Here is a 27,224-nt window from a genome sequence, read left to right as displayed (position 1 = left end):
AGGCCTTGTACCCCTTTCAAGAGGAAATTTTACTTAGGTGCCTCCTTGCAGATTTATTTGTAACTTCTGCTATTGTTCTTGCTTTCTTTAGCACCTCAGTTTCTTTCACAAGCAGTAGACTGGTGGAAAATCCAAGTATAGTTTTTTCTACTCCAGATCTAAGCAGAATAAAGTAATTAAAAGCTCCATAGTGTCTGGCCCATTCAGTATTGTGTGTGCATACTTTAAGGGGTGGGGGGCTTTTTTATGTGATTGATTTCCATTCCATGTCCCACAGTAGTGATTGAGAAAACATCTCCTCCTCTGCCTGTTGAAGTTGCTCCTGAAGTCTCTACATCAAGTGCAAGTCAAGTAATTGCACCTACTCAAGTTACAGGTATTGTACTTCCTTTTCAGAACTAAAATAAATTAAGACATGACTGTGAGTTCCTAACACTATAACTTGTTCCATACTACCTCTGAATTATAATAGTGAAGAGAATGTAGCTGTGGAACAGAAAGGAATACTCTGGGGAGAGACAGAAAGTACAGAACAGCACAGCAATGAGAGTACTGTCAACAGAGCTAAGACTGGACCCTCCCAGGGTGTATCTGCCATTTTTGTGCCCACAAATAAATGGTAGAAGGAAAAATTTAATAATTCCATTTCAGATTACACGATCTGCAACCAAAGTCCACAGCTGAAGACTTCTCGGCTATGAGTCAGGTCTTTAGACAGTCTGTACATGTGTTCCTGAGAACATTACAATGTCACATTGGCTAGTCTCTCAGAATTAACACAGGCTTTGAAGTAATTGTAATAGCCAGGTAAATGCTTTTAAGATGCAATATTCCATATGGTAGGGATATTTAGGCCTACCAAGAAGTTTGCATTCACAGGGAGAAATTGCACATGCTTTAATAAAAGTTCAGTTCTTCAAAGATGGCCTTCCTTCATGCAGGAATGGATTTTTGAGTTGCACGCAACATGCACAAGGTCTCAATCACCCAGTCTGAAGTATGATTCAAGGTTAGGTTGGACAGGGTTCTGAGCAACCTGATCTAGTTTAAGATGTCCCTGCTCGCTGCAGGGAGGGTTGGACTAGATGACCTTTAAAGGTCCCTTCCAACCCAAACCATTCTATGATTGTGTCTGCAGTTAAATCCTCCTGAATGTACTGTAAGAGTAGAGAATGTATCCTGTCCTCTTGTAAGCATTCAGCTGCCTCCTTCAGTTACATATAATTACAGTTCATCAGACCCATATGAAAGTTCTACTAATGGTGGTTGTCAAACCAGAATTTGGAAGTCAGCTCTGCTGTGACTGTGCCCCTTCTGCCAGCCAGCTCCCTGCTTCCTTACACAGCAAGCAAGTTACCCTGCTGGGAGCTCACATCAGTTAGAAAAAAATGGTAGTTTTCCATGTTCTGCTGTTTTTTTCTTTCCTCAGGAACTAGAAATTGCTGTGTGCTATAAACAAATAAATCAATCTATTATTCAGATACAGTTCCAAGTGTTGTTCACATATTCAATAGATAGTAAAGTGCAAGTGAAGTAAGAAGGACAAAATCTTAAATTGGATTTTAAAAACTGAATGCATTTAGAGTTGAGATGTTTTTGAGTGCCTGAATTCTGTACTTTAAAATTTAGTTAAATTTAAATGTAACCTATTTCTAAATATCTAGATAAATTATTCTTCTTTACAGATGAATACTTCTTTTTCAGGAATTATGATTTCATGCTGCTGTATAGCATTAGTTTGAATTGCAGCTAGACACAGTCATTAGTATTTCTGCAGTAACACTTTGAGAATTTCCAAAATTACTGTTTGGGCTTAGCATGCCCATATCTGAATCTCCTTATCTCACAAAATACATCCAAGCCATTAACAGATGAGTATTCTGTAAAAATAATCAGAAACCCACTACAGTCATTTTCTTTACCTTTGCTGCAAAGGTTAAATCATATAAATTTTTATTTTATATTATCTTCATTTTATTTTATTTTTATGTACCCATTTATAGATCTTGGATGGGACATGAGAATATGTCACTAGGAAAAGTCTAGATGGTTTTTAGATTCTTCCAGATAAGATATCCATTACGGAAACTCAGGAATTAGAAAGTTGATTTACAGTTGTTTTCAGGGCTAATCTTTCTACTAGGATTACAGAATATTGTGCACTCACTGAGCTATTTGGGAGAGTTTAACATTGAACTTTTTTTTTTTTTTTTGCTTAGAAATCAACGAATGTACAGTTAATCCTGATATCTGTGGAGCAGGACACTGTGTTAATTTGCCTGTGGGATACACTTGCATCTGCTACGAGGGGTACAAACTTAACGATCAGCAGACAAAGTGCTCTGGTATGAATAAATGCTTTCAAAACTCTGAAATAGCCATTCTATGAAATGCTTGAAATGTAGAGTCTGGTCAGGGGAAGTATGCTACAGAGCAGTCAGGAGTTGCTTCCCCTACTGAATGGTTCCAAACTACACAGAAACTAGTTTTTGTATGTCAAATAAAATTTGCCAGCTGGTCTCTGATACAGCCTTTCAGCCACTCAGAACTGAACATTAATTTAATTAAATTGGATGAAAGCCTTTCTCATTGTGAGATAAGTGGAAAAGTGATTAGACAGATGATCTCTTCTCTGCTTTATATCAAGTATCTAAAATCATCAGGCTGCTAGGAAGAAATACGCTTCTGTTTGGAGAAAGAATGACCAAATTAGTGCCTGTTTCTCAGAGTGATTTGCCCAGCTACAAGCTCTGCAACAGCTGTACTAAATTCAGTCATTTTGTTAGGTCTTTCCTTTCAACCTTCTGCTGAAAAGATAAAGTATATCGTAAACATCCCAGAAGTATGTTAGGAGACCCGGGTACTGAAGTCTTTATCCCGTTCAAAGCTAGTAGGTTCTGGAACAGAGGGCTCGAAAGAACATGAGGCAGAGCCCAGACTGGCTCTATATGAACCAAACATATTCAGATTTGGAAGCAGCTGTATCAGTATCTTTCCTTCATTCAGAGTATGTTGGTTCTTCTGTAAATTGGATCAGAAAGGGTTTATTATACCATGTTGCCAGGTTATATGCTGTCAGCTTTTCATGCTACCAAAAGTTCAGTAACTTCACGCTGATACGCATGCTATTGGGTGCAACTACAGTATTAAAAAATAATTTACATGCACAGCCAAATGGCAACTTAAAATCCTCCTATTTCATCCAAATTGTATTAATGTTCCATGCTTGCAGTGTGTGCTCAGCTTGCACTCAGTGTAGTGATTTGAATAGTAATCGTGTCACATTCCTCAGGCCAATGCAATATTCTTATAGTCTAAGCCAATAAGAGTATTTTTTTCCACCCAAAACTATCCAGTGCATCTTTTTTGTAGCCCCGAGGGAGAGAAAAGCATATACTTTTTCAAATAGTTAAAATAATTACAAGATCAGTCTTTTCAAAAGCATGGCATAGAATGCACAAAAAGAATCATAACTAAATATGTTGGTCTATAGTCTTATGTTTTTATTTCTTTTATAGATATTAATGAGTGTAATCAGTCACCCCATCTCTGTTCCCTTGGACGCTGTGAAAATACAGAAGGAAGTTTCCTGTGTATTTGCCAAGCTGGATTCATGGCCAGTGAAGATGGAACCGACTGTGTTGGTAATTATTTTATAGAAAATAAAAATATAAAAATGAATTAAGAAGCTTATCTAAAACCCCCTAAAGTCCCCTTTTCAGCTTTTTTCCTCAGTGTCATTGGTACTGGACTGATGTCTGGAAGTGTTTTCAATTGTGTCTCACTAGGTATTATGGTGAGGAAAATATCTGAGTAGCTCCTACTATTTTTCAAAATGATTATTTGTTGAAAAACAAGGATTTATTCAGTATCATGCTTATTTAGGAAAATTACCATTTAGTAAAAACACCTTCTGTGGTGGAAAATGCAAATATTCAATCACTAGTAGCTGTAACAAACCATATTTTAAAATATAGCTGCAAACAGCCATGGGCTTTGCAGACCAATACAGCCTGAAGTGGCTGTGATCTTCCTCAGGATAGCACTGCCTTGGGCACAATACACGTGCAGTGACACATGTTGTGTTTGCAACCACAGGCTGCTTCCTGGCCCGATTGTTTCTGGATCTTATTCTCTCTGTGATTACAAGCAGCGAGATAAAGATGGAACTGCTCAGTAAGAACGGCTGTAGGGCTGTGGCTTGCAAACAGCTTGAAAAAACAAACTTATTTATGTTTAATTAAAGCAGAGTTTAGGGGAGATGCAAGCATTCAGTAATTCCACAGTGAAGGAAAGTTTCTTTTAACTTCTCTTTTCCATCTTCAGATTTCGATGAATGTTCAAGACCTCATACTTGTGGGGAAGGCTTTTGTATAAATACTCTTGGCTCCTTCAGATGTGAATATTGTGATAGTGGATACCAAATGAACAGGAGGGGTGAATGTGAAGGTAGGTTTGGATTCTTCACCAGTGGTAATACTGTAACAGTTATCAAGCCAGACAGCTGCAATAGGAAGAGCCATTTGTTTGCATTGACTGCTGTTTCTGATCTCAACAGAGAACTTTACATCTATTTCTTTATTTTTGAAGAAATCTGGGCATTAGATGGAAATACTAGAATAACTCAACACAGATTTTTTTCATGTTTAACTCAATGCTTTTCTACCTAGTATATTTCTTTTCGTTCCCTTCAATCTCCATTTGCTATTGGATTTCAGACGGAATATCTTGGCACAGTGAATTTATATCTATTTGTGTTCAGAGTTTGCTTTCCCCATCCCACTCTGTGCTTATTTCCATGGATAGTTTCTCTAGCTTAATCTTACTGCTGGATTTCTCTCAGTTATTTTCTTCATTTAATTTGCCTTCAGATCGTTTTAACTTCCCCCTGTACACCAGCTGAAACTGGCAGAATGTTCAAAAGGACATCACTTGTTTTATCTACAGCCTGTCCTGGATGATAAAGTGAAGTTACCATTTATTCATATCACAAAAATGATGACAAATGTTACTAGGGCAAGAGTTGGACTCGACAATCCTTGTGGTCCCTTCCAACTCACAGCATTCTATGATTCTATGCTGCTTGGAATGATGAACGTTGCCTGCTGTTCAAGAGAGGCTTAGCACTGTGGCTTGAGCTGCAAAGGGAGACTTCTCAGAGAGTGCAATATTCAACAAGAAACCTGTTTGAGTACTCTCCAGCCTTTTCAGTTATTTGATGTCTGGAACCACAATCCAATTCCTACTATTTAGATTTAAGATGCTGCAAAGGAGTTCCCCCACTATGGACAGAACCATCTCAGGACAACTATTTTAACAACTCTTGCCATGGAATCTCTTAATTTCATTGTTAGTCCTTCCCTACATACTTTATCAAGTTTCTGTTTTTTGTTGTTTTTTTTTTTTTTAAAGTATAATTTTTCCTATATCATAATAGGTAGCAAATGATAAGTTGACTCTTTTTTATTTGGAAATATATATCTAGCAGTATTTCGTGTTGCAGGAGATCCTAGGACAGCTGACCTTCAAAACTTCATGTTATTTTTCAGTGTGATATTTTTGCCTTTTTTGCTGTTCTGTTTTCTTCTTTAATTTTCAGCTTGAAATGTGAACTATAAACCACAGGCACCCATTTCATTTTAAACATAGTTTTGTTCATACTTTAGTCTAAGTAACTTAGAACAGAATAAAATTGCTAACATGTTAGGTTGCCTAGCAAATAAACAACTTAAAGCTGCTGTGGATATATTTGCTGCTCTGAGCATTGCTAGAAGATTCCTTTTCTATTCAGACTTTTTTTTTTTATTTCAATAAATGTTTCACATACTCCAGTCTTACAAATACTTTTTCCAAATCTTCTCTGTCAGTAGGGAATCAGTGATTAAAATAGGTTAGAAATCAGAATATCACAGTGTGTCAAATTTCTTATTAGCTTGTATTCTAAATAGCATTGTGGTAGTCCTTTATCATTTAACTTAACAATATGTAATTTCTGAAACCAAATTCTTTGTTGAAAGATATTTAAGGTTGCTTAAGGGAAAAATCCTCCTACACTAAATCCATCAAACCAAGGAAATGACACATTCGGGGAATCATTTCAGCGTGTCATTACACCTACACTTCATAGTCACCCTACTGACAGATTCCAGATTCCACAAATAACTCCTTTCCACCTCCTCCACACTTCAAAAACAAAAGCAAGAATCCTCCAAGCTGCACACAATACACACAGTTCACTGACACTTCCTCACCCCGTCTTCATTCTGCCTTCAAGCTGTGCTCACACAAGCTCTGTCATGGGCCTAACCTGTTGTTGTTGTAGAGGCTATTGTTTATGTCGAACAGTATTATAGGCATAGCTGAACATCATTGCATATGATTAAGTATTCCTATAAAATTTTCTTGTGATTGTGATTTTCTTGTTTTGCAGCATTTAGACTTTATTTTGACTGAAAATTTCTGTACCAAATACGTCATTTATGTTTTGTGTTTTGAGGGTAGATACAGTCCAGGCAGTTCTGAGAACAGGTTTCAGCAGAAGTGGATTTTTTTGTTAATTAAATAAAAAAATCTCATAGCAGTTTCACTGAGAAGTAGTTGCAGGTCAGTATAGTAGTGGCTGAAGAGGCCTGTTTGGTTCTTTTTAATGTGAAAGTATTCTCAGCTGAACAGTCATGATTCTGTGAAAAACTTTGATTTGCCCACATACAGTGAGTTTTTTGGAGCTGGCGTGTTCAGTTCTCTGAAGGTTGGAACATTTTCCAGTTAAATTACAAGTGTTGGAGGCTACTTTCCGTCTGTAACCCTTTTTGCAAAACTAGAAGTAAATTGCCTCCCTACTACCTGGGAAGGAGTAGCAGTCCTTAATTGCAGAAGACACAACCACTAAGCTTGGGGCAAGGAGGGGACAGGAGCTTGGGAAGCTGGGTTTAGAGGTGACCATTTCATTAGTTCTGTGCGCTGCATGAAGCAAGTATTTAGTAAGAAAGATTATAATTATTGTGTAATTAAAGACCATATTATAAAATGATACTCAAGTATAGGAGCAGACTGGAATGAGGTAGCCCAGACAGTTAATTCCAACATCTTCTGATCATTGGTCAGTTGACAGCAACTTGTCTTTGAAAGTCATTTTTATATGTGGTCTGTTTTAGACTGCATATATTGTGGGTTTCTTTGGTGCAGGATAAGAAGTTCTTGATAGATGCTCAGGGCCTGGACATGAGATCCATGAGTTTTTCAGGACCTGTTTCTTGTTTTGTCATGGGTAAACTAGGACCTCTCCTTATACAACAAGTCCCTCTGTCACCCTAATCCTTGCCAGCTTCAGTGATGTGTGTGTTGCATGTGCTTTCTTTCAGACATAATTAACTCCCTACTCCCTGTAAACATCTTTGATTACCATGCACACAATTAAATTTACAGTCCACATAATTCTTAAATGCTATATAACTCTAGGACACAGGAGAATACAAAATTCCTCTTTGCTTTCAGAAATTAGAGTTATAAATTTATTGTTATTGCAATGCACTTGCAAAGTCTTTTGGGTCTGTCTATAGGAAGGATCTCAGGGCACTTCAGTATGGTAAAGGGGTGACATAAGCAAAGTTATTCTTACCTATCTAAGTCAGAAATCTGACCTGCTTGATGTTATGTAGGGCCTAGCAAAGATTCACAGTATAGCAGAAAATTCAGATTCAGTTGCATGTACTATGATCTAATTTATTTCTTAGAGATGCCCCTTCGCTGGTACAGATCTATGCAAACTTGTACCTTCCTGGGTCTCTAACAGACAAAGGATGCAACTCTTTAAATGTGTTAGTATAACATCAACACAGTCAAAATGACTAGATTAGTTTATTATTCAGTGTTTTGTTATGGCTTTGACTGATATTTCCTTTTATCTTCTCTTTTGAAGACATTGATGAATGCCTGACTCCACCTACATGTCCAGATGCACAGTGCGTTAATGCTCCTGGCTCTTACCAATGCATCCCTTGCAGAGTGGGATTCAGAGGCTGGAATGGACAGTGCCATGGTATGTTCAGTACTCTTTGTATCTCTTGTTCTGAGAGGCTGTATTTCCTATGCTATCAATGTTACAACCTGATGACAGCACTATGCCCTGTGTCCCCATTTCATTCAATAATAATTGAAAATAAAAGATTTTTAAAATTACTTTTATGTACTCAGACACAGTATATATGAGGAAATCAGGTTTTACCGTAGATAAATGTACATTGAATCTAGACTGCAGACAATACAATTATAATTACAAAACAAAATTCTTGAAATAGAAAATAAGGAACTGAAGTGGATGTATTCTCAGTGAAATGCTAGTATTAACAAATGGAAAAAACAAGAGAGTGCTAACACATTGGTGTGACTGGCAGGCTTTTCAATAGGATTTGGGAGTTTGAGAGTTATACTCACAAAAAAGTATATTAATAAAACTTACCTGTACTTCCAGCAAAACTTTCAGCACATCTTAAGGCAGCTTGTCTGACTTTAGATTAGGTTTTTAGGATAGATTTCTCACTTTATAATTTTGACAATTTTTTTTTTTTTTTTTATCCAAGTTTGAGATATCAATAAGAGCACATGAATCCATTGTGCAAAAAGAAATAATCTCTTGCAGTTTTGAGTGCTACTTCCTGGGACACTACCAGAAACTTAAATTTGACCTCAGTTGTGAAGGATCTGCTGTCTGCTGTGAATCCTCCTGTCCACTCTGTGTGTAACATGTGCCCTATAATTTGTAATTGTTGGAGAAACCATGTTACCTAAACAGGTGTCTAATAACCTACATAGGAGGTGTTTGCATTGTTGTTGTGGGTCAGATTGGCCGTGTACTTCCATAACTCATTTCCTAATCACTCCCAATTGCTATGATTTGGTCCAGTTCATAAAGCCATCTAAGAGCATTGTTTTGGTTGAAATAGCACTGGAAAGTGAGTGTCTACTGTGCTCCAGCCTCAAATGGGCTTTTGATGTGGAGCAAGACTAGAGGCAGGTTGCAGTGAAGCACCTGAAAATGTATGGTGTAGCTATCAGAGCCTCACCACCAGTTTCTCTGTATAGATGATACCTTTTTCCACCACCTTATTTTCTAATGAAGGCATATCATAGCAAATTATTTCTGTCTGAACATCTGCCTGTTAAAATTTATCAGCATGTCATAGCCACATTATTTGGTCTTGGCATTTGACTTACTATGGAGGAATGTATTTCACACGTAATTTCATGGATTTTAACAGAGTTATAACAAGCTATGGAATGTTTAAAGCAAACTGATGTGGTTCACTTAGCACATGTTAATGTTCATCTTTGTTTTGTTCCTTCCCACCTGCCTGGATTCCTGCTACACTTGCAAAGAATGCAGCTAATGCACTCTGTTAAGAAGGGTTTCCTGTTACTTAATTCCTTATTTGGAAAATGTAACGTTGATTTAATTTTGCATTCTTTCACAATATCAAGCTTGATTTCTACAGCTATTTATAAAAATAGCCTGGTTGAAAATGCCATGGCATAACTTTTACTTGTTTTATTATTGCTAACCAGGTTAGTAGGAGTAGAATGGGAGAAAAGAAGTCACTGCTCTGCTTAGATTTATAAACAAAACTAAGTAATGTAAGGGCTCAGTCTTGGTTCCAAGTTGCTGATACTTTTTTTCCTTGTATTACTGCATGTAGTTTCCCTTTTTCCTTTGTTTTATGAAATGTTCTAAGCCTAGACATCTCACTCACATCATTAGTGATATGATCAGTCATCATTTTCTGTTTATCCTAGACTTATGTCATGTTGGAAATGAGCCATACACATTTTAGAAAATGTAATGCAGACAGAGTTTGTCTTAAATCTGTAGCTTTGCAATATGGTACAATTTAAATACACTGGAAAGTAAAATATTTCCCGAGTTATCTGTGAAGGATATTTAAGTCCATTGTTCCATGAATTAATTTTTCTGCTGTTAGTTTAGGGCCGTTACAGCTCTTCTAGTTTTCCCCAGTGCTGTATTCAGTAATTTTTTTTTTAAACTCTGCTCGTTCCTCTGCTTGTACTTGATGCCCTAGAAAATCTAGTGTAACAATTCTACAGTTCTTTGATGTTATTGATATTGTAATCTTCCAGGATTTAAAGCCAGCCACTTTTGTTTAATAAAGGCAAGTCAATCGGTTCACTTCAGACTTAGGTAGAATAGATTTAACTGCAGTTTAGGTGGGAGTATCCAATGTGACATGCATATTGGAAGAAATTAAAAGTGGCACCTGCACACCCTGACACCTCATTAGCTTGAAATTACTACTGTTCCAGGTACCTCGGTGTGTTTGTGTTGTGCAGGGACTATTTGGAATATTTTTTTTTAAACTTTACTTGCAATCACAGGTTTTCTTCATCTTTTTCCACATTTGCACATTCAAATAAAGTGATATATCTTGATATATAATACTAATAAAGTAGCATGTGAATCTAGAGCACACTTCTGTGTATTGACAAATAAATGAAAAAAATTTGATTGACAAAACTTTCTAGACTGCTTTACCCTCATGGTTATCACTGTGGTGGATTTTGCAGCTATGTTGTTAACTAACACTATTCAGCTTGTACAGCATTAGGTACTCCATCAGAAAATTTCAGAGGTCAGCAGAGCTGATGTATATACCTCCAGCCCTACTGTAGGGAGCTACAATAGAATCAGTTACAGCTCTGGATTTCATCTCAGAAGACTTTGGTTCTGTTCCTGGCTTTTCTGTTGGTGTTGTGGGACAGTCTCTTGGAGTCCCATCCAGATATCAGAAATAATATTTCAGGCTTTGTTGTCAAATAACTTGGAAATAAGTAGATGAAAAATAATCTATAAGAAGCAGATTTGTTATTTAGTTGGAAATTCACATGCCTGACTGCTGAATTAGGTTCTCTGTTTTAAAAAATTCTTGAGTTAGAGCATTGATCATATACATTGAGAGCAAAGGTTGTGCTTTGTTGAGTGAGCACATTTTGCAACAGTAGGTATCTGAGAAATTAGTCTTGCAGAAGAGTGTAAGTAGTATTGCCTACTGAACTGCCATGGCAGAGCACCTGTGGATCTGTGCTGTCATCTCCTGGGAGGATGCCACTTCGTGTTCTTGGCCAGGCTGCAACAAGGCATCTTATTTACAGAGTTAGAGGCTCAAGTAAGGAAACAAGAATTGTAGGTCATTTGAAATATGGACCATAATGGTGATTTTGTTTGTGCCTGGGGAGAGATGGGCTTTGTCAAAGTCAGATTGTACAGAAGCTTGTAAAGAGCCAAGAATAATAAATATATATGAGGAAAACAGTTACTGCAGATATTCACACTAGCTAATAAGAACTATGATGATGATTTAAAGACCTCTCATCTTTTTCCAGTTCTTCCTCTGCTACAGCTGCCTAAATAGCTCAAGTGCCTCAAATAATCAGTAGATTGCCTTTTTTATGTTGACAGATTTTGTGTGCTTTGTGGTGGCAAAAGACAGGATAATTGGGAGTAATGTGATTTTGGGCACAGAAAAGCAAATAAGGTGTAATTATTTTTCTGCATCAGTGAAGCTAAAAAATACAGTTTTTTCCATACAAACAGGGACACCTACTTGCTGTTAATTCCATCTCCAAAATAAATAAATAAATTTTGAAAATTAATATTTTATTAAGTGAAAACTACTCCTAGGAAAAAGACAATATTGATTATTTTAGAATACTGAATTAATGCTGGCTGCATTTGTAACAAAATATGTTATTTGTTTATATATTTGCTTTTTTCTTTTTTGATTTATGCAAATTGCATTCAGAAGGAATACTTGAAAACTATTCTTGAATAGTAATGTAGCCATTTTCATGTTGGCTAAAGAGAGTGACCTGTCTAGTTAATACCCTTCTTTCAGAGAATGCTGAAAGTAGGTGTTTGTGGGATAGTTTATAGAAAAAAAAAAAAAAAAAGTTTATTTCAAGTCCTCCTGTACATAAAGAGAGATTTTGCTTCTAAAACTTTTGTTATGAAGGTATAAGCCAATAGAGTTCCTTGTTGCCTATATAGAGTAGCGTTACAAGGGGACCTGCATGAAGTGCAGAAATCCCCTGTAAATTCTTCAGGTATCAGCTGAGTCCTTTAGAACCTGCCTCCTTTAAGTCTGTTTGAAATATGTCATCTAAGAAGGTCTTACATGTACTTGTGTTTCATATAGCCTTTAGTTGTGCACTGGAGTACTCCTCTAAATCCTGTACATTAATCAACCTAGCTTTAAAAAAATCAAGAAAAACTCAACAGCAGAAGATGTGGTTGAGGTCTGTTCTAGCTTCGAGAGGACCTGCCTGTTCCCTTAGACCCATACGTAAGCTTCAGGTAAACTAGTGAAGGCAGCAGGTTGGGGGATTCTGACCAGAACACATGTTTTAAAAATGATTTCAGAGAGAACAGCTTCTCACACAGCCTTGCCAGCATGAGCTGTGTCTGCTTTTCTGGACTGTTCCTTGCAATAGCAGAAGGATTAGTGGTTGTAGTTACAAGGTATTGGCAGCTGCTAGTGCTTTTATCACAGGTACATATCCTGAGAGTAAATCTGTGTAATGCAAGGATCAACATGCTAGCACTTGCTGACCTCTTCTCTATACTAAAGTTGGACTGGTTTAAGCTACTGTGGGAGAATTATGGGCAAAATAATCTTATTCGGGTAAGGATGTGGACACAGTTAGTTCATAGTGCAATTCCTATAGGAAAGGAAAGGAAAGGAAAGGAAAGGAAAGGAAAGGAAAGGAAAGGAAAGGAAAGGAAAGGAAAGGAAAGGAAAGGAAAGGAAAGGAAAGGAAAGGAAAGGAAAGGAAAGGAAAGGAAAGGAAAGGAAAGGAAAGGAAAGGAAAGGAAAGGAAAGGAAAGGAAAGGAAAGGGAAGGGCAGGGAAGGAAAGGAAAGGAAAGGAAAGGAAAGGGTTAGTTAGCCTAAACTGCAGTCCTTGCAGTACTGTGATGAAAGCATTGTTTTAGTCACGTGGGCTCTGAATATAGTTAAGTATTTAAGCACAAGGCAGCTCAAGTTCAAATCCTTTTTTTAAAATCAGAATTGCTGCAGAATTTACAAGGTCAAAATATACAGGAAAACTGATATAACCATGCTTATGGCAGAATTTTAATAAATTCCCAAGCTCAACTGAAAGATGGTTGTACCGAAGTTAATTATACACTTATGCTTTCTTTGCGTTCACAGATATAGATGAATGTCAGTATGGCAATCTCTGTACAAATGGACGTTGTGAAAATATGGAGGGGTCTTTCAGATGTATTTGTGGCCAAGGTTTCAGACTCTCTACATCAGAGGATCAGTGTGAAGGTATGAAAGAATATTATTAAACTTCATAAGGTTGCACTCACCTTTTAGATAATATTTTTCATCTAATAGTATTCCTTTTAATGGAGAAACAACTAATGTACAACACTGAAGCTAAATAACCAAAAATGTAAGAATGTATATTTCCATTTTATGGCTTCTATGGTCACATTGTAGATTTTGACATTTGTTATAAAGCCAATCAAGAACATGTAGTAATATTTATATTGCTAAATTGGAACTTCTGCAAAAACCCAGGCTGCACCCTCTTGGAACTCAGCAGGGTCAGTTAACACTGAGCTGATGCCTGCATTGGTGTCACTGCATTTCAAGTAGTACATTATAGTAGAGAGACAGTTTGGTGTTGTATTTCTAAGAACAGTACCTGTACCTCCAAAGTATCAGGTTCTATATTTCTTCCACCTCTAAAATTCCCAGCAGGACTGCTCCAGTGGAACAAAATTAGGTTTGAAGTCAGAGCAGAGTAGTCTGAGAGAGAACCTAGAGTGTGTACAGGAGGTATGAATATCCCTCTCCTTATGAGGGGGGGACTTGTTGAAACCTCTCCCCAGAGGTGAAAATCTGGAAGAATGTCTCCAAGCTGTAGAAGCACACAGAAAACAGAACATTTCTTGTCAGATGTTGGTTTTTCTTCTCTTCCCTTCCCCTCACCCTTCCCTAAGTGTCTGTGTGTAGCACAAAACACTTTCAGACTTCTGAGTGCTAAAAATAATATTGTAAAACTAAATGATCGTTCATGTAAATTTGTCAGGAAGTTTGAAACAAAACATCAGTGTAAGTTAAGAGTCTTGAGTGAGTTAAATGTGCTGTCCAGGACACACAGCAGACTGGTCTTGGGGAAAGTATGTAGACAAAGTTTGACTGCTTCCTCTGAGCCTTTCATGGAACAGCAGGGCCCTTGCCAAGCTGAGCTGGCATGTGCAGACTGTTCTTCTTAAAGTGCACCCTTTTAAAGTAAGGACCTGTACATGTGCCCAGATGCTTCATGCAGCCCTACAGATTTCAGTGATCCTTAAATTCAAAACTTCTGTGGTTGCAAGAAACCGTCACTCAAGAGGTCAGACTGTGTAGCCATAACACAGACCTGAAAACCTCACTGAGTAATTTTCTCCTGTTTGCATTGAAGTATATTTTCAGAAGGACATTCAGCTGTGCCTAGATCCTAGAAGTGACTAGGAACCCACCGTATCAATTTAATTACTATTGCTTAACAAGTATTTTATAAATAAGTGAGGGAAAGGAGGCTTCCTAGCTCAAACAAGACATATGTTATGAATTCAAAGGGCCACTCCCCTCCACTATTTTGAGTTTTTCATAGGAAAATTTAAGTTTTATGTTCAAATCCATCTGTTAACTCAGGCTGACCCCATTTTATGAGAACCAAAGCACTGAGGATTAGCAGTGGTTGTGGCAGCAAAGAGACATTTCCCCATACTTAGAGGATTAATACTGTTACAAGGCAAGCATTTAAAGGAGCCTTAAGGTACAACTTAATAGGGAACAGCCTGTCAGTGTGCATCTCAAAACCACACCCTGTTAAAAGGTGATGATCCTTCTGGAAAGTATTTTGTGGGTTTTGCTGATTCACTGGAGTGGCTAGCTTGTTACCTTTGCTAGATGTAAAAGAAACAAAAGCAGCTCTCAAGCAGCATGTGTGTGTATTTGTGTGTCTGTGTGTACCCATTTGTGCATTGAGGGATATATTGACAGTACAGGAGAGAAAGCTGAAAGCAGTCATCTCAAGGAAAACATCCAATCTGCAATTTCAGATATTTTTATGCATTATATTGACTATCTGCATTTGTTAATAAATAAGACCAAGAGAAGCAGTACTGGATACTGACACTCTGCCTTGCTGATTTGTTCAGAATTGGTTATTGCACCATTTGATTGGTAATTGCTATTATCAGATGTGTTATGTTTTCACTGCCTCTTCTACTACAGATATAGATGAATGCCAGCACAGATCACTCTGTACAAATGGACGCTGCAGGAACACAGAAGGATCTTTCAGATGTATTTGTAGCCAAGGCTACACATTATCATCTACTGGAGATCAATGTGAAGGTAATCTTGTGGACTTAAGACACTTTTTTCAATAAGATCTTGAGTATTTCAGCTATAGGCATGAGCTCTTCTCAGAATTGGGCAGAAAGATATGTTGCTTCTCTTTCTTTATAGTTTACTGTCAGCCATTCAACAGTCCCCACCTACACAGCCACATATTTAATGGATTCTGAGAAATAGTCCCTGTCATCTTTCCACATACAAGAAATCAGCACATGTGTTTCCAACAGTAAGACTGGAAGAGCAGTTGACATTGTTACCAAAAACAATGAAGCCTTTCCAAACCTTGTTGCTCAAATTCTGACACAGAGGTTCTGTATTACAAAAGCTTCTGCCAGCATACACTATTCACATGGGGGCCTGCTAAGTTAAAACTTCGTCTCCAGCTGGTTTTGGGAACCTGTAGCCAACTACCACAATCCCACATGTGCACTGGCAGCAGAAAATATGTAGTACAGGATGAGCTCCAGGGGGATCTGCTGGAGCTCACAGCTTTCACTGTCTCAGAATGCTGAGCTTGTAAATACAAAAATAAGAGGTGAAAGATGTACAGTAAATGTAGGGAATGTAGGGAGAAATGCTGTGTGTGTCTCAGAATGCTGAGCTTGTAAATACAAAAATAAGAGGTGAAAGATGTACAGTAAATGTAGGGAGAAATGCTGTGTTATAGAAAACAGAAACATCCTGTTACCTCTCAAAGTAGAACTATTTAATTGTCCAGTAATGGGAAGATTTTTCTAATGAATTATTTCAAAGCTACTCCCTCCCCCTTCTCTATCATTGACTATACTGCCTGACATGGTACGTTTCAAGCATTTTGGTTCCCCCAGCAAGAAGCCTTACAAACCACCAAGTCTACAGAGAGAGAATTTGAATTAGTAAATGTCGTTAGCATGTGGGAGCATATGAAATGGTGAGTTAAACCACCTTGTAGTGAAGAAGAGCAAATGAAATATAGAAATAAATTGTAATCCATTGTAGTTGAGGACCAAATGTTTTCTAGAACTTCTCTTGAGTCTACTTTGGTGCATTTCATATAGCCCAAGAAGTCATGGTAACTATTGCTGCTCTCTGTCACTATGCAATGATTTGTCAGGACAGGTCCGTGCTTTATCTTCATCTCTTCCTTGATCCTGTTCAAGGGCAATTTTCAAGAAAAAATAATTTCAGAAGCTCTCAAGGCAAAAGAAGAGGGATTGGAGCATACAAAGAAACAAGATAAAACTGCTCCCTGACCCCAGGGTCTTTGTCTCGTTTGCAACAGTCTGTAACCATATCTTCAGGTTCTCCATGCAGTGACAGAGCAGTTAATTTCTGTAGAGACAGTTTGTTCACCGAAGATTTTTATAAATATTACAAATCCTACACAAAATGTATTCATCTCTTGAAGTGGAAGTAATTCTTCTGTGCTTTCATTATATCCCTTCAATATTTTCTGAAGTATAGGATATTATGAACAGCTTTTGCACCTTGAAAACTTAAGTTTGAACAGACTATGCTTGTTCTGCTGTCAGTAAGAATGCTTTGTGCAACTGCTTTATCTGCTAGACATTCATCTCTCTTGCTTTTCCTCACCTTGTAATGTAGTTATTTTTGAAGGCTCCTTGAAGTATTCAGTGCACATTTAGAGAACTCTGTTGATTACAGGTTTAAATCTCAGATTCTTTTCATATCAGCGGAGGTCCTCAGCCTCTCAGCCATGTTCCCATCTTCATGAAAATGACTTTCCTGCTGACTGTTAGTTCAGCCAGATGTGTGCATGGACTACAGGGCAGAGCTTCCATAAAGAGAAAATCATCTTGAGAAGACAACCAATGTTTCTTCACATGATGGCCTCTGATTTTTGGATTAGCCTGTTTACCTTAAAGTTTTCTAACACTTCATAGAGAAAGCAGGAAAGGGATGACAAAAGCTGTGGGTATAGCCTAGTGAAACTATCACACACGGTTGTGTGAAAAGAGAGTGGTTCAAATTCTGTCCAGTTTCTCAAAGACTCAGGGATGGACATTTGTCACATCAGAGGATACCCAAAAATGTATCCGACTATAAAGCTGATGTGATTGCCAAGTCACTTGCAAGAAATGTGCTTGTTTATTTAATAAGGATTTCTTCTACTTCAGAAGTTTTCTTAAAAAAGTAGCAGTTCAAGAAGCAGTTTGCTGGTTCGATCGTTATACACTTGTGCAAACTTCTGGGGATATTGCAGAATTTGGCAGACTGATGCTGCGCTCATTTTCAGCTGTTCTTTTTGCAACTCTCTGGCAGTAGTTTTTGTCTGGAAGTCTTTGCACAGTATTTCACTTGTTTAAGAATAATGGTAATTTGCAAATAATTGTTCTATACATTGGTGCATACATGCAGTATACATATTCTGTATGCATCCTTGCGCTGAACTCTTGAGAAAATAAGGCCTTCATACCTTCAGTTCTATCTTGAGAGCAATAGTCCATATGTCCATTCCTTTTGTAAATCCCTGTATGCCCTGTTATCCAAGGCTGAAGAACTTTTCCCTTGTGCAGTACCAGTAGAGACTTGTTATGGTCTGCTGGGACATTAGTAACCTGGAAGTACATGACCATCCACAGGTGAGATGTATACACAACCCTCCACTTGAAGACAGAAAAAGAGGTTGCTTTCTAGTAATCAGAGGTCTTGCATGACCACATGCATGTTTATTTTCTTTCTGCCTTACTCTCTCATTCAGCATCTTGTTCTTGAGACTTTCTGCTCTGTGTTGCTCTGAATATGAGGGAACAGAAAGTGTGAGTGAACCTGTGGCCTTGTCTCAACTGAGAGGAAGCATGAATATGCACCAGCTGGACTTAAATATAGACTGTACATCTCAAAGAACTCAGGTTACTGGAAGAGTCTGAAGCAGAGGAGGCTCCAGTGTTCTCCTAGGAGCCTTCAGAGATCTTGTTAGCCAAAATGTTCTAGACATGCATGTGTAAAGGGCAGTAAAAAGTACTGAATGTCTCAAGCATGAGTTACTGTCTCGGATTTTTCTGGAGGTTCTTGTGCAGCAACCATAGGACCTGTGAAGAGTTGCATCGGAGAAAGGGAGGCTTGTATTCTATATGGAAAATGATGCATTTTGACTGAATTTGGCAGAAGACGCCGCCTTGTTGTGAGACTTGGCATTAACTCAGCGCAAGGGAGTCGTTAATTTTTTCTCATGCTCCTAGTCAAAATTAATTGCTGTTTTACATAAACCACAATTTATTTCTCAGTTGAAAATTATTATAAAACATGTGGTTATCAGAAGGTCACAACTTTGTCAGCACTAAGTGCGGTTTTATCTGCAGTAACATTCATTTATGTAAGAAAGCTATTCCTATTTCTTATTTTTATCAAATAGATTAAATCCCAAGGGTAGTTGCACTTTGATATAGTGTGGGTTTTCCAGAGATATGTGTAGAAATGAGGTCATGTCCTCTTTTTTAATTACAGTTGTTATTCATTCCTGCAGCACAGGAAAAAGTTACAATTCTAATCAGCTAAAATCCATGCTTAAGAAATCAGAATAATCAAAGGCAGTGGAAAAAGTCTTTGATAACTGTTTTTCAAAGGAAACTATCTGCATTATCAGAGCAATAGACTCAGTGACTTATGAGGTAGGGCACTGTGGAGGCAGGGGAAAGTTGCTTGTGAGATGCTTGTTTTATTTGACTCTCTGATTTTCTGTTTGCTTTTAAAACTTAGAGGCGCAGTCATCAAATACCTTTTGATCTTTAGCTGTAGTGAAGCAAAATAATATAACTGGAATGTAAGCACTTGCTGAATTAATCCTATACTCACAGTAGCTGTGCTCTGTTTTCTCCCTTGTGCTGCCTTTAAGCCCTTTGAAAGACAACAGGAAGAAAAGACTTTAGGTAGGACAATGCCAGTGTCCTGTTCTTGAAATATTTGATTCCTTTGTATCTAGTTTGTATCCTGAAACTTGTCAGTCAGCATGTTTATCCCATGCACATCAAGACACTAGGGCAGGGTCTACAGGCCTGAGGCTTGATGCTGGGAACCTGGTGTGTAGGCAGCTGGGAGCTAGACCTGCATGCCCTGACTCTAGAGCTCGATTTATGGCTTGGGTGCAGCACTGTGCAAAAGCAGCTGTTCAGCTTTGTGACCAAACTGCTACGCCTGCAAAATGGCTGTATTGCATCACATGAACTGCATGAAAAAGTCAGTTAGCAAAGCAGTGCTCACAGTGTGGTCCCTGTCCTACAAACCTCCTGTCCACATGGTGGTTTTGTGAGTAGTCTCCACAGGCATGTCTTGTCTGGGTGCATTAAGAAGAGAGTGACCAGCAGGTCGAGGGAGGTTCTCCTCCCCCTCTACTCTGCCCTGGTGAGGCTGTATCTGTGGTACTGTGTCCAGTTCTGGGCCCCTCAGTTCAAGAGAGATAGGGAACTTCTGGAGAGAGTCCAGCGGAGGGCCATAAAGATGATTAAGGGGCTGGAGCATCTTTCTTGTGAGGGAAGACTGAGAGAGCTGGGTCTGCTTAGCCTGGAGAAGAGAAGACTGAGAGGAGACCTTATTAATGTTGATAAATATAGGGCGGGTGTCAAGAGGATGGGGCCAGAGTCCTTTCAGTGGTGGCCAGTGATGGCAACGGGCACAAGCTGGAACACAGGAGGTTCTGCTTAAACATGAGGAAAAGCTTCCTTACTGTGAGGGTGCCAGAGCACTGGAACTGCTGCCCAGGGAGGTTGTGGAGTCTCCTTCTCTGGAGGTATTCAAAACCCGCCTGGATGCTGTCCTGAGCAACTTACTCTAGGTGAACGTGCTTTGGCAGGGGGGTTGGACTAGATGATCTCCAGAGGTCCCTTCCAATCCCGACCATTCTGTGATACACCAGCTGTGCTTGGGCTTGCCCGTGGTCTGGATGACGTCTGAGTCAAGTCACTTCTGGCTCAGGGATCTCTGTCTAAACATGTCCAAAGGTGCATATTGCAAACCAGAAATTTGCATTAGTAGGCATTTTTTGTGTCTGTCTTCTAAATGTACAACTGCTTGAATTTGTTTTTAACTGCATTACTGTACCGCAGTAACCCTTCTAGTAGGGTAAGAAGTGGTATAAAGATCTGGTATGATAGCTTTCATGAGATGCAGATGGCACATGTTAGACGGGAATGAACTAGGAACAAATTACATACAAACTCAAATTTTAAAACTCTCTAGAAATACAAGAAGTTTGATGATATGATGAAGAAGAAATTAAAAGGACATCATGAAGTGTAGTAAACTTGATTTCCACACATGCACACAGTTGTTAAAGGGCATGGTAGCTTCAAGTTGCTACATTAGTATCAAAGTATCTCTATTAAAAGTTTTATCAGTTTCTGCATCATTTAATAATTCAGTTACATTTTTATTTCAGATGTTGATGAATGTCTTCGAGACAGTGATACTTGCCTTGGAGGAAACTGCATCAATACTGATGGGTCTTACAAATGCACTTGTCCAGATGGTTTCCAGCAGATAGCAAATAGGGGATGTCAAGGTATGAAATAGCTATAAAAAATGCCTGGATCATTATTATAAGTGTACAAGTCTGTAGGCATAACTTATGATAGTCACCAATCATGCTAAGGAAGAGAAGCTCATTTTATTTATCATTTATAGTGCTTTCTTGCTCTTCTTGTTTTATATTGCTCTCTGTAAATACATGCTGAGAAATTATTTCAAGAGTCTGAAACCTCAGCCTTCATAACTTCAAAGAGAATCAGTATTCGAATTAACAGAGGTACAGTGCTGCATTTTCCAAAATTCTGGAAACATTTATTTTCACAGAACTTCCTATGCTGGTGAATCAGTGATGTAACAGAAAGAGGAGTACAGTTAGCGTCAAGTCATAATAGATAACCCTCTCTCACCTCTAAAACACTTGTGGTGCTTTGTGGAGGATGGGTGGGGAGGAAGAGAATGTGTTACCTGAGGCTGAGTCAGCATTGCCAAACCCAGAAAAATACTTCCCAGGTTTTAGTTCTGAACCATCCCAGCTGCATGTTGGCACAACACCCAGGCATGCATCATGAGTCCCTTTTGCCATCTGTTTTTATGAGATGAAAACCATGGTATTAGAGCTGGAAAGTGATAGCATGTTTGTGCTCTAAATGACTGGAGGACCAGGAGACTGGACTTTGCTTTTGCTGTGCAGTTTAGACTTCAGCTGCGAGACTGTATTCCAGCTGATCTGTGTTGAGGATCCTGTGCAACCAACAGTAAAGTCCCTATAAAAGTTCTGGGTATTCTATGTGACTGCTTTCTAATTCAGAAAATGTTGCATTCAACATATGGAAGTGCTGTATTAGACCTTGCTTTAGCAAATAAAAGAGTATTGAGCACAAGCTATATATCAGTGCCAGCTTTGATACCATTCACTCCACTATGTAAAGCAGTAGTATATAGAATTCATGTTTTAAATGGATGAATATAAAAAAACTGAACGCACTTATGACCCAACTAAGGGACAGACAGTATAGACAGTATTTTTAACTGAAAAATATGAATGAAAATTGGAAATGATTTCAGGTAAGAACACCACACTTCAGAAAGAAGACCACCAATGCTGAAAAATAATACCTTACTGCAGACAGGAGTAAAACTGCTTGAGAAATAGCCAGATCAATATCAAAACAAATGGAATGAAGGAGGAGTTGATACAATGAATACTAACAAGTTAGAATAGCAAAGAACTGGATACAGTGAAAGAACATAAAAGGAGATCTTTGGCTAGCAGAATTAAGTATGGTTAGAGTTTTTTTTTTTACTGTGTTGACTACTTGTTGTTAAACTGCTACCAGTTGCAATAGTAGAATTTTTATTTGTCAAAGATAAAAATCTTCAGTATATTTTCTTGTCCAGTATTTTGTACTGGACAAATCTAGCCGTACTCATATCATAAATGATGACTTCTTTATATTTCAACAGTACCTTCAAAAGCAGCAGCTAAACTGAGATATTTTTAAATGACTGAAAGTTATTTCTAACAGAGTTCTGTAATAACAAGAAAGAACATACAATTTTTGAGAGACTTTACCTGGAGATATTAGGGGCATGGTAAAATAATACGCCACTTGCAGAGTGATCTTGATCACACAGTATACTGGGTATGAACAAACAATATGCATTTCAATATATCCAGTTCTATATTGAAGAAGGACTCTGTCGTGCTTGATTGATAATGGACTTCCTTCTGGGGCACAGTTACTGAGAAGGATTTAGGGGTCAGAGACACTCAGCTGAATATGAGCTTCCAGTGCAACCCTGTGGCCAGTAGGACTAATGCACTCCCCAGAAGATTGAAAAAAATCATAATATGCAGCAGGAGTAAGCAAGGTTTGTTTACCTCTATTTTTCACAAATACAACTGCTCTTGGCACATTGTTGTACATTTTGGTGCCCACAATTCAAAATGGATGCTGTGCAGCTGAGGAGAGTCAGAGATGGACCCAAAAAAGATGATGGCCTGGGGGAAAAAGGATTGAATGCTTTTAAACTGCTCATTTTGTTGGGGGGGGAAGGTGAGGTGACTTGATCGTAGCCTTATTATGTTAAAAGAAAACCATAATTGAAAGTAGAGAGCTATTGAATTAAACTAGCCAATTTATCACAGAATGCAGTGTCTGCAAGTTGAATCTAGACTAGACTAGAAATTAGGAACATGCATTTTGGTAAGGAGCAAAGTTGAAAAGAGTCCAAAACATTAGAAAATGTGTAGTTTCCAATTTCAGACAAATTAGAGTTGATTTCCCTAACAATGTTAATTTTGTTTTCCTGTCTTTTAATACATCATTCTACCTTATGTAATCAGCTGGTTTGGTTTCCAGTATTTTTCTGTCAGTTTTAAGAAACTGACAGCTTGGTCTTGAGAGCAGTGTCGGTCCTGAGAAGGTACCGTACTGTCCTTGTCATTGCTGGTCTCCTGACTTTCAGAGAGCTTCACGAAGTATGTCATTGGTCTGCGTTTACTGTGAATTCAGAGAAAACTGCATACATGTAGGTGTTGCATGAAGTGCAGTGCACTAACTTTGCCCTGTGCACCTCATACAGATCCTCCCCTTCCCTGAGCTGCCTCTGTTCTTTCCGCATATGTGCCATGACTTCAAGACACTGGCCTCGAATGTTTACACACAGGACAGAATCAGTTTGTATCTAAAGAAAATTCTATAATGGCTGTTAAGGGTCTTGAGATTATGATATTGAAATCCTAATTTTTCTAATCTATCAAAATCACTTGATGCATTTTGTATGGCTGTAACAATAGCCAGAATCTAAGCAACAAAAGACACAGTTAAGAATAAGAAATTCTAATATCTGTGATGATGGATGAATAAGCCATGTGTCTAAATTTTGTTTGTAAATTTGTGTTTGATCTCAGCATGATACTGAAAACTTCTTAATAGGTTTTTGTAAAGGAAAATACAAAAGTGCAGTTACAATGTGAATAATTTATGTGAAAGTGGTACCTCCTGAATTAATGACTGCAGTCCTTAAGTTCTGATGGCAGGTTTTGTTGTTAAGATGAGACACCAGTCAGAAAGAAATGCTTGTTTTTCAGATTCACAAATTTGAAAGGCAGTGTTTGAAAAATGCTAAGTTGGTTTTTTTAAAAAAAAAAGAAAAAAAGAAAAAAAAAAGGCAATGATGACAGTCTCTTATATAGCAACCTTTTGGGACCATTCCCATTCCCCATCAGCAAAAAAAGAGCATTTGGCTTTAAATTATGTAAAATCAGCCTGCTGGAAAAGATGCAACTCTGGACCTGCTGGTAACACATGGAGCCAGATGTACAAGTGGACCAGCATGCAGCCGTCAAAAAGCAGTGAGATGGAGCCATCTGAGGATTTCCCTAATGCAGAAGAAATGTTGGCTACTATGGAGCTTATACTCCCGTCTCACAAATCACTCTCATCTGCTCATCCTCATCGCAGAGAGTGATATAGTGAGAGCATGATGCAGCAGAACATACGGATGCATATACAGAGTTTAAGAATGATACCAGAAGATTTGGTTACTTGGAAAATGAGCCTGTTTATATAGCTGTTTACATAGCTGATGAAAATAAAAGCTGCTTTTAAGATTAATTGAATGTAGGCTTAATAGTAAGGGTATGATGATTTGCAAAGCTCTTAATGTCTCTGTATTTTCAGATATCAATGAATGTGAGAGATCTGACCTCTGTTCCCCTCACGGGGAGTGTCTAAACACGGATGGTTCCTACCAGTGCATATGTGAGCGAGGTTTTTCTGTGTCTGCAGATGGCCGAACATGTGAAGGTGAGACAAGTTACAAGAATGCATTCCCATTGATTTGCTCTTATTAGTTGGGTGAGAAAAGTAGTCAATTTGGGTCTAAAATCCCAAACTCACTATTAATTCTGCAGTCTGCCACCTAAGGGCCTGTTCTTTTTCTCATAAATGCACAGTGTGCTATGTTGCTGTTTGAATCATAAAAAGTATAACAGTAAATGTATAAAATGAGCAACATAATTGAGTTAGTTTGTTACAAGTTGTGTTTTACTTTTCTTGATTTTTAATAATTTTGCTATCTTAACATTGGATTATATTTTTTGAGCAAAGGAAATTAGTGAAAAAGAAGGAATGCTAACCTAAGTATGGCAAAGGACAGAATTATATTCTTATGTTAAGATACATGGAACCCATAGACATGTGTAATAATACAGAAGTCTATTAATAGATGAGAAATTATTTCTATGTTATAGCAAAGATGGAAGGAATAAATAAATATATATAAAATACATGTAAAATGAGTTTGGAACTCAGGCTTCTGATAAATTTCAGTGGGTAAGACCTTCCTGCCATAAATATTTAGGATCATTTAATTTAAAGCTTTGCAAGTGCATTAGCAGCAAGCCTGAATGTTCTCATTGCTGTGTGTGAGACAACAGAACCTTACTTGTCAAGACTTTAAAAAAGATGCAGATGAAGCATCGTACAACAGAAGTAATACCAGTGAGAAATTGTAGTAAAATGCTGTTTATGATAGAACTTCAGGTATTTTGAAATGGCAGAAATGGTGTAAATATCAGTAATTAGATCTTTACAGTGCTAAAGCCAGCTTATTCTTCATAAACATATGCAGGTATGCTTATACAGATATTATTCATATCAAGTTGTAAAAGCTGCCCCAGTAATAGCACTGGTGAGAAAAATCAACCAGGAGCCTAGAATTTAGGTGTAACTAGGGTTTTTAATTGGTTATAGCATGAGAATATATCCTGTTGCTAATGGGATACACACACCTGCTAGTGATACTGCTGTCCTGCACTGAATTTGAAATAGGAGACTTGTGCTTAATGGTACCAAGACGATATGTGGCTTTGTGTAGCCATTGATGCTGACATAAAATAAAAATTCCCCCAATTGGATGAAGAAAAGGTTCTTCCTTCAGTGGAGGAGGTGTATGGAAACTTCTGTTGCATGAAATGACTGTTGCATTTCCTCCCCCTACTTTTACCAGAGGAAAAACAGCATTACAGCATTATTATTTGAGCTGGCATATAACTTGCCATATAGTTAGTAATGTAATATCATATGAAATTAAATACTCTACTGGCAAGAATACTATTATACTGATGTAAAGGAATAAGTGCTATATATTTAGATATAGCATGACATTGAACGCACTATTTGTGTTTTAATTATTATTGATAACTAAAAAAAAAAAAAATAATCAGTCCTGCAGTATTTTTAGTGCTTTTTCCTCTCTAAACATTTACTTTAGTTTGTAATCATGGTGTAAGTTAAAAGAAACATTCTCTTACTGCCAAGACAAAAGTTTGGTCAAGTAGGCTAGGGAGAGCAAATCTGAAAAACTCCAGTGGTTGATGAACAAGGCAGTATTTTGTGATTTCAGGTAATGGGGATAATTCCAGTGCATGTTTATGGACTCTTTTGGCAGCATGTATACTTTTCACCCAGTGTTTAGGAAGGATATGGTTAAATATCTTCAATTTCTCTGCAAGAAAAGTAGTAGCAGGTGTTTTGCCTCACTGCTGAGCATAGCTTAAAAAAAAAAAAAAAAAAAAGTGGTCAGAGAAGAATGCAGCCTGCTCTTAGTAGAAACCAAACACTTTATTCCAAACCAGAGTTAGAAGAACCTTGTGAAATCTAACTCTCAGAAATGAAAAAAGGCAGAACTGAATAGAACCACAATTTAAAAATAAAAGTCAGTGGCATCTAATTTTAGGGGATGTACCAGAAACAATGAGCCCCTCTGTCTGCATCTCTGACAGTAAATAATGTAGCACAGTTCCCAGGGAAGGGTTACCATCACGTATGATGAAGTAGTACAAAGTTAATCTCCATTAGAACAAAAAAGCCAAACTTTTACTAAACAGAAAAAGATGAAATCACAAGATCTTATTTCCAGGATTGTGAGTAGTTTTGGAACTTTTTAATGAAGAATAAAACAACAAGTACAAAAGCAGTTGAGCGTGCTTCACAAGTAGTTGGTGGTGTGTATGGAATACAGATCAGACTTTATATTCAGCACTTGGAAAAGTATTCTAATAACTTGGCGAAGCAAGGGTACTTCTAGTCTTCTGAAGCAGCAGCACTCCTTTTCTACCATGATTAGTTTCTCCATTCTGTCATTTTAATAAAAACAATTCTGAGTTTAAAAAACTCGTTTGAAGGGAGCACTGATGGCATTAGTGTTAGTATTTGTAGTGGTGTCAGCTTCCTTTGAAAAGGCAAGACAAAACAAAAGGATCAGAAACAAAAGGAATGTGTGATATTCCAGGTACTGAGGAAGGATGTGGCTTCCAGCGGCAG

The 27,224-nt window shown here is 37.9% G+C and overlaps 1 protein-coding gene across 1 annotated transcript in view; it reads left to right on the top strand.

The window, feature by feature from the left end:
- The window catches only part of LTBP1 (latent transforming growth factor beta binding protein 1), a gene marked incomplete at its 3' end in the record, with an annotated part of 74,090 nt that overhangs the window by 8,357 nt on the left and 38,509 nt on the right, over positions 1-27,224 (top strand). The window contains exons 6-14 of the mRNA XM_010178359.2: positions 278-376; positions 2,220-2,345; positions 3,519-3,644; positions 4,327-4,449; positions 7,919-8,038; positions 13,219-13,341; positions 15,304-15,426; positions 20,804-20,926; positions 24,579-24,704. Of these exons, the coding sequence (XP_010176661.2) occupies positions 278-376; positions 2,220-2,345; positions 3,519-3,644; positions 4,327-4,449; positions 7,919-8,038; positions 13,219-13,341; positions 15,304-15,426; positions 20,804-20,926; positions 24,579-24,704 (1,089 nt within the window). The remainder of the gene's footprint in view (positions 1-277; positions 377-2,219; positions 2,346-3,518; positions 3,645-4,326; positions 4,450-7,918; positions 8,039-13,218; positions 13,342-15,303; positions 15,427-20,803; positions 20,927-24,578; positions 24,705-27,224) is intronic.

This window comes from Antrostomus carolinensis, unplaced genomic scaffold (assembly GCF_000700745.2).
Source record: "Antrostomus carolinensis isolate BGI_N321 unplaced genomic scaffold, ASM70074v2 scaffold13981, whole genome shotgun sequence".
Classification (NCBI taxonomy): Eukaryota; Metazoa; Chordata; class Aves; order Caprimulgiformes; family Caprimulgidae; genus Antrostomus; species Antrostomus carolinensis.
Note: the sequence above shows the minus strand (reverse complement) of the source record. Positions and strands in the feature narration are given on the sequence as shown.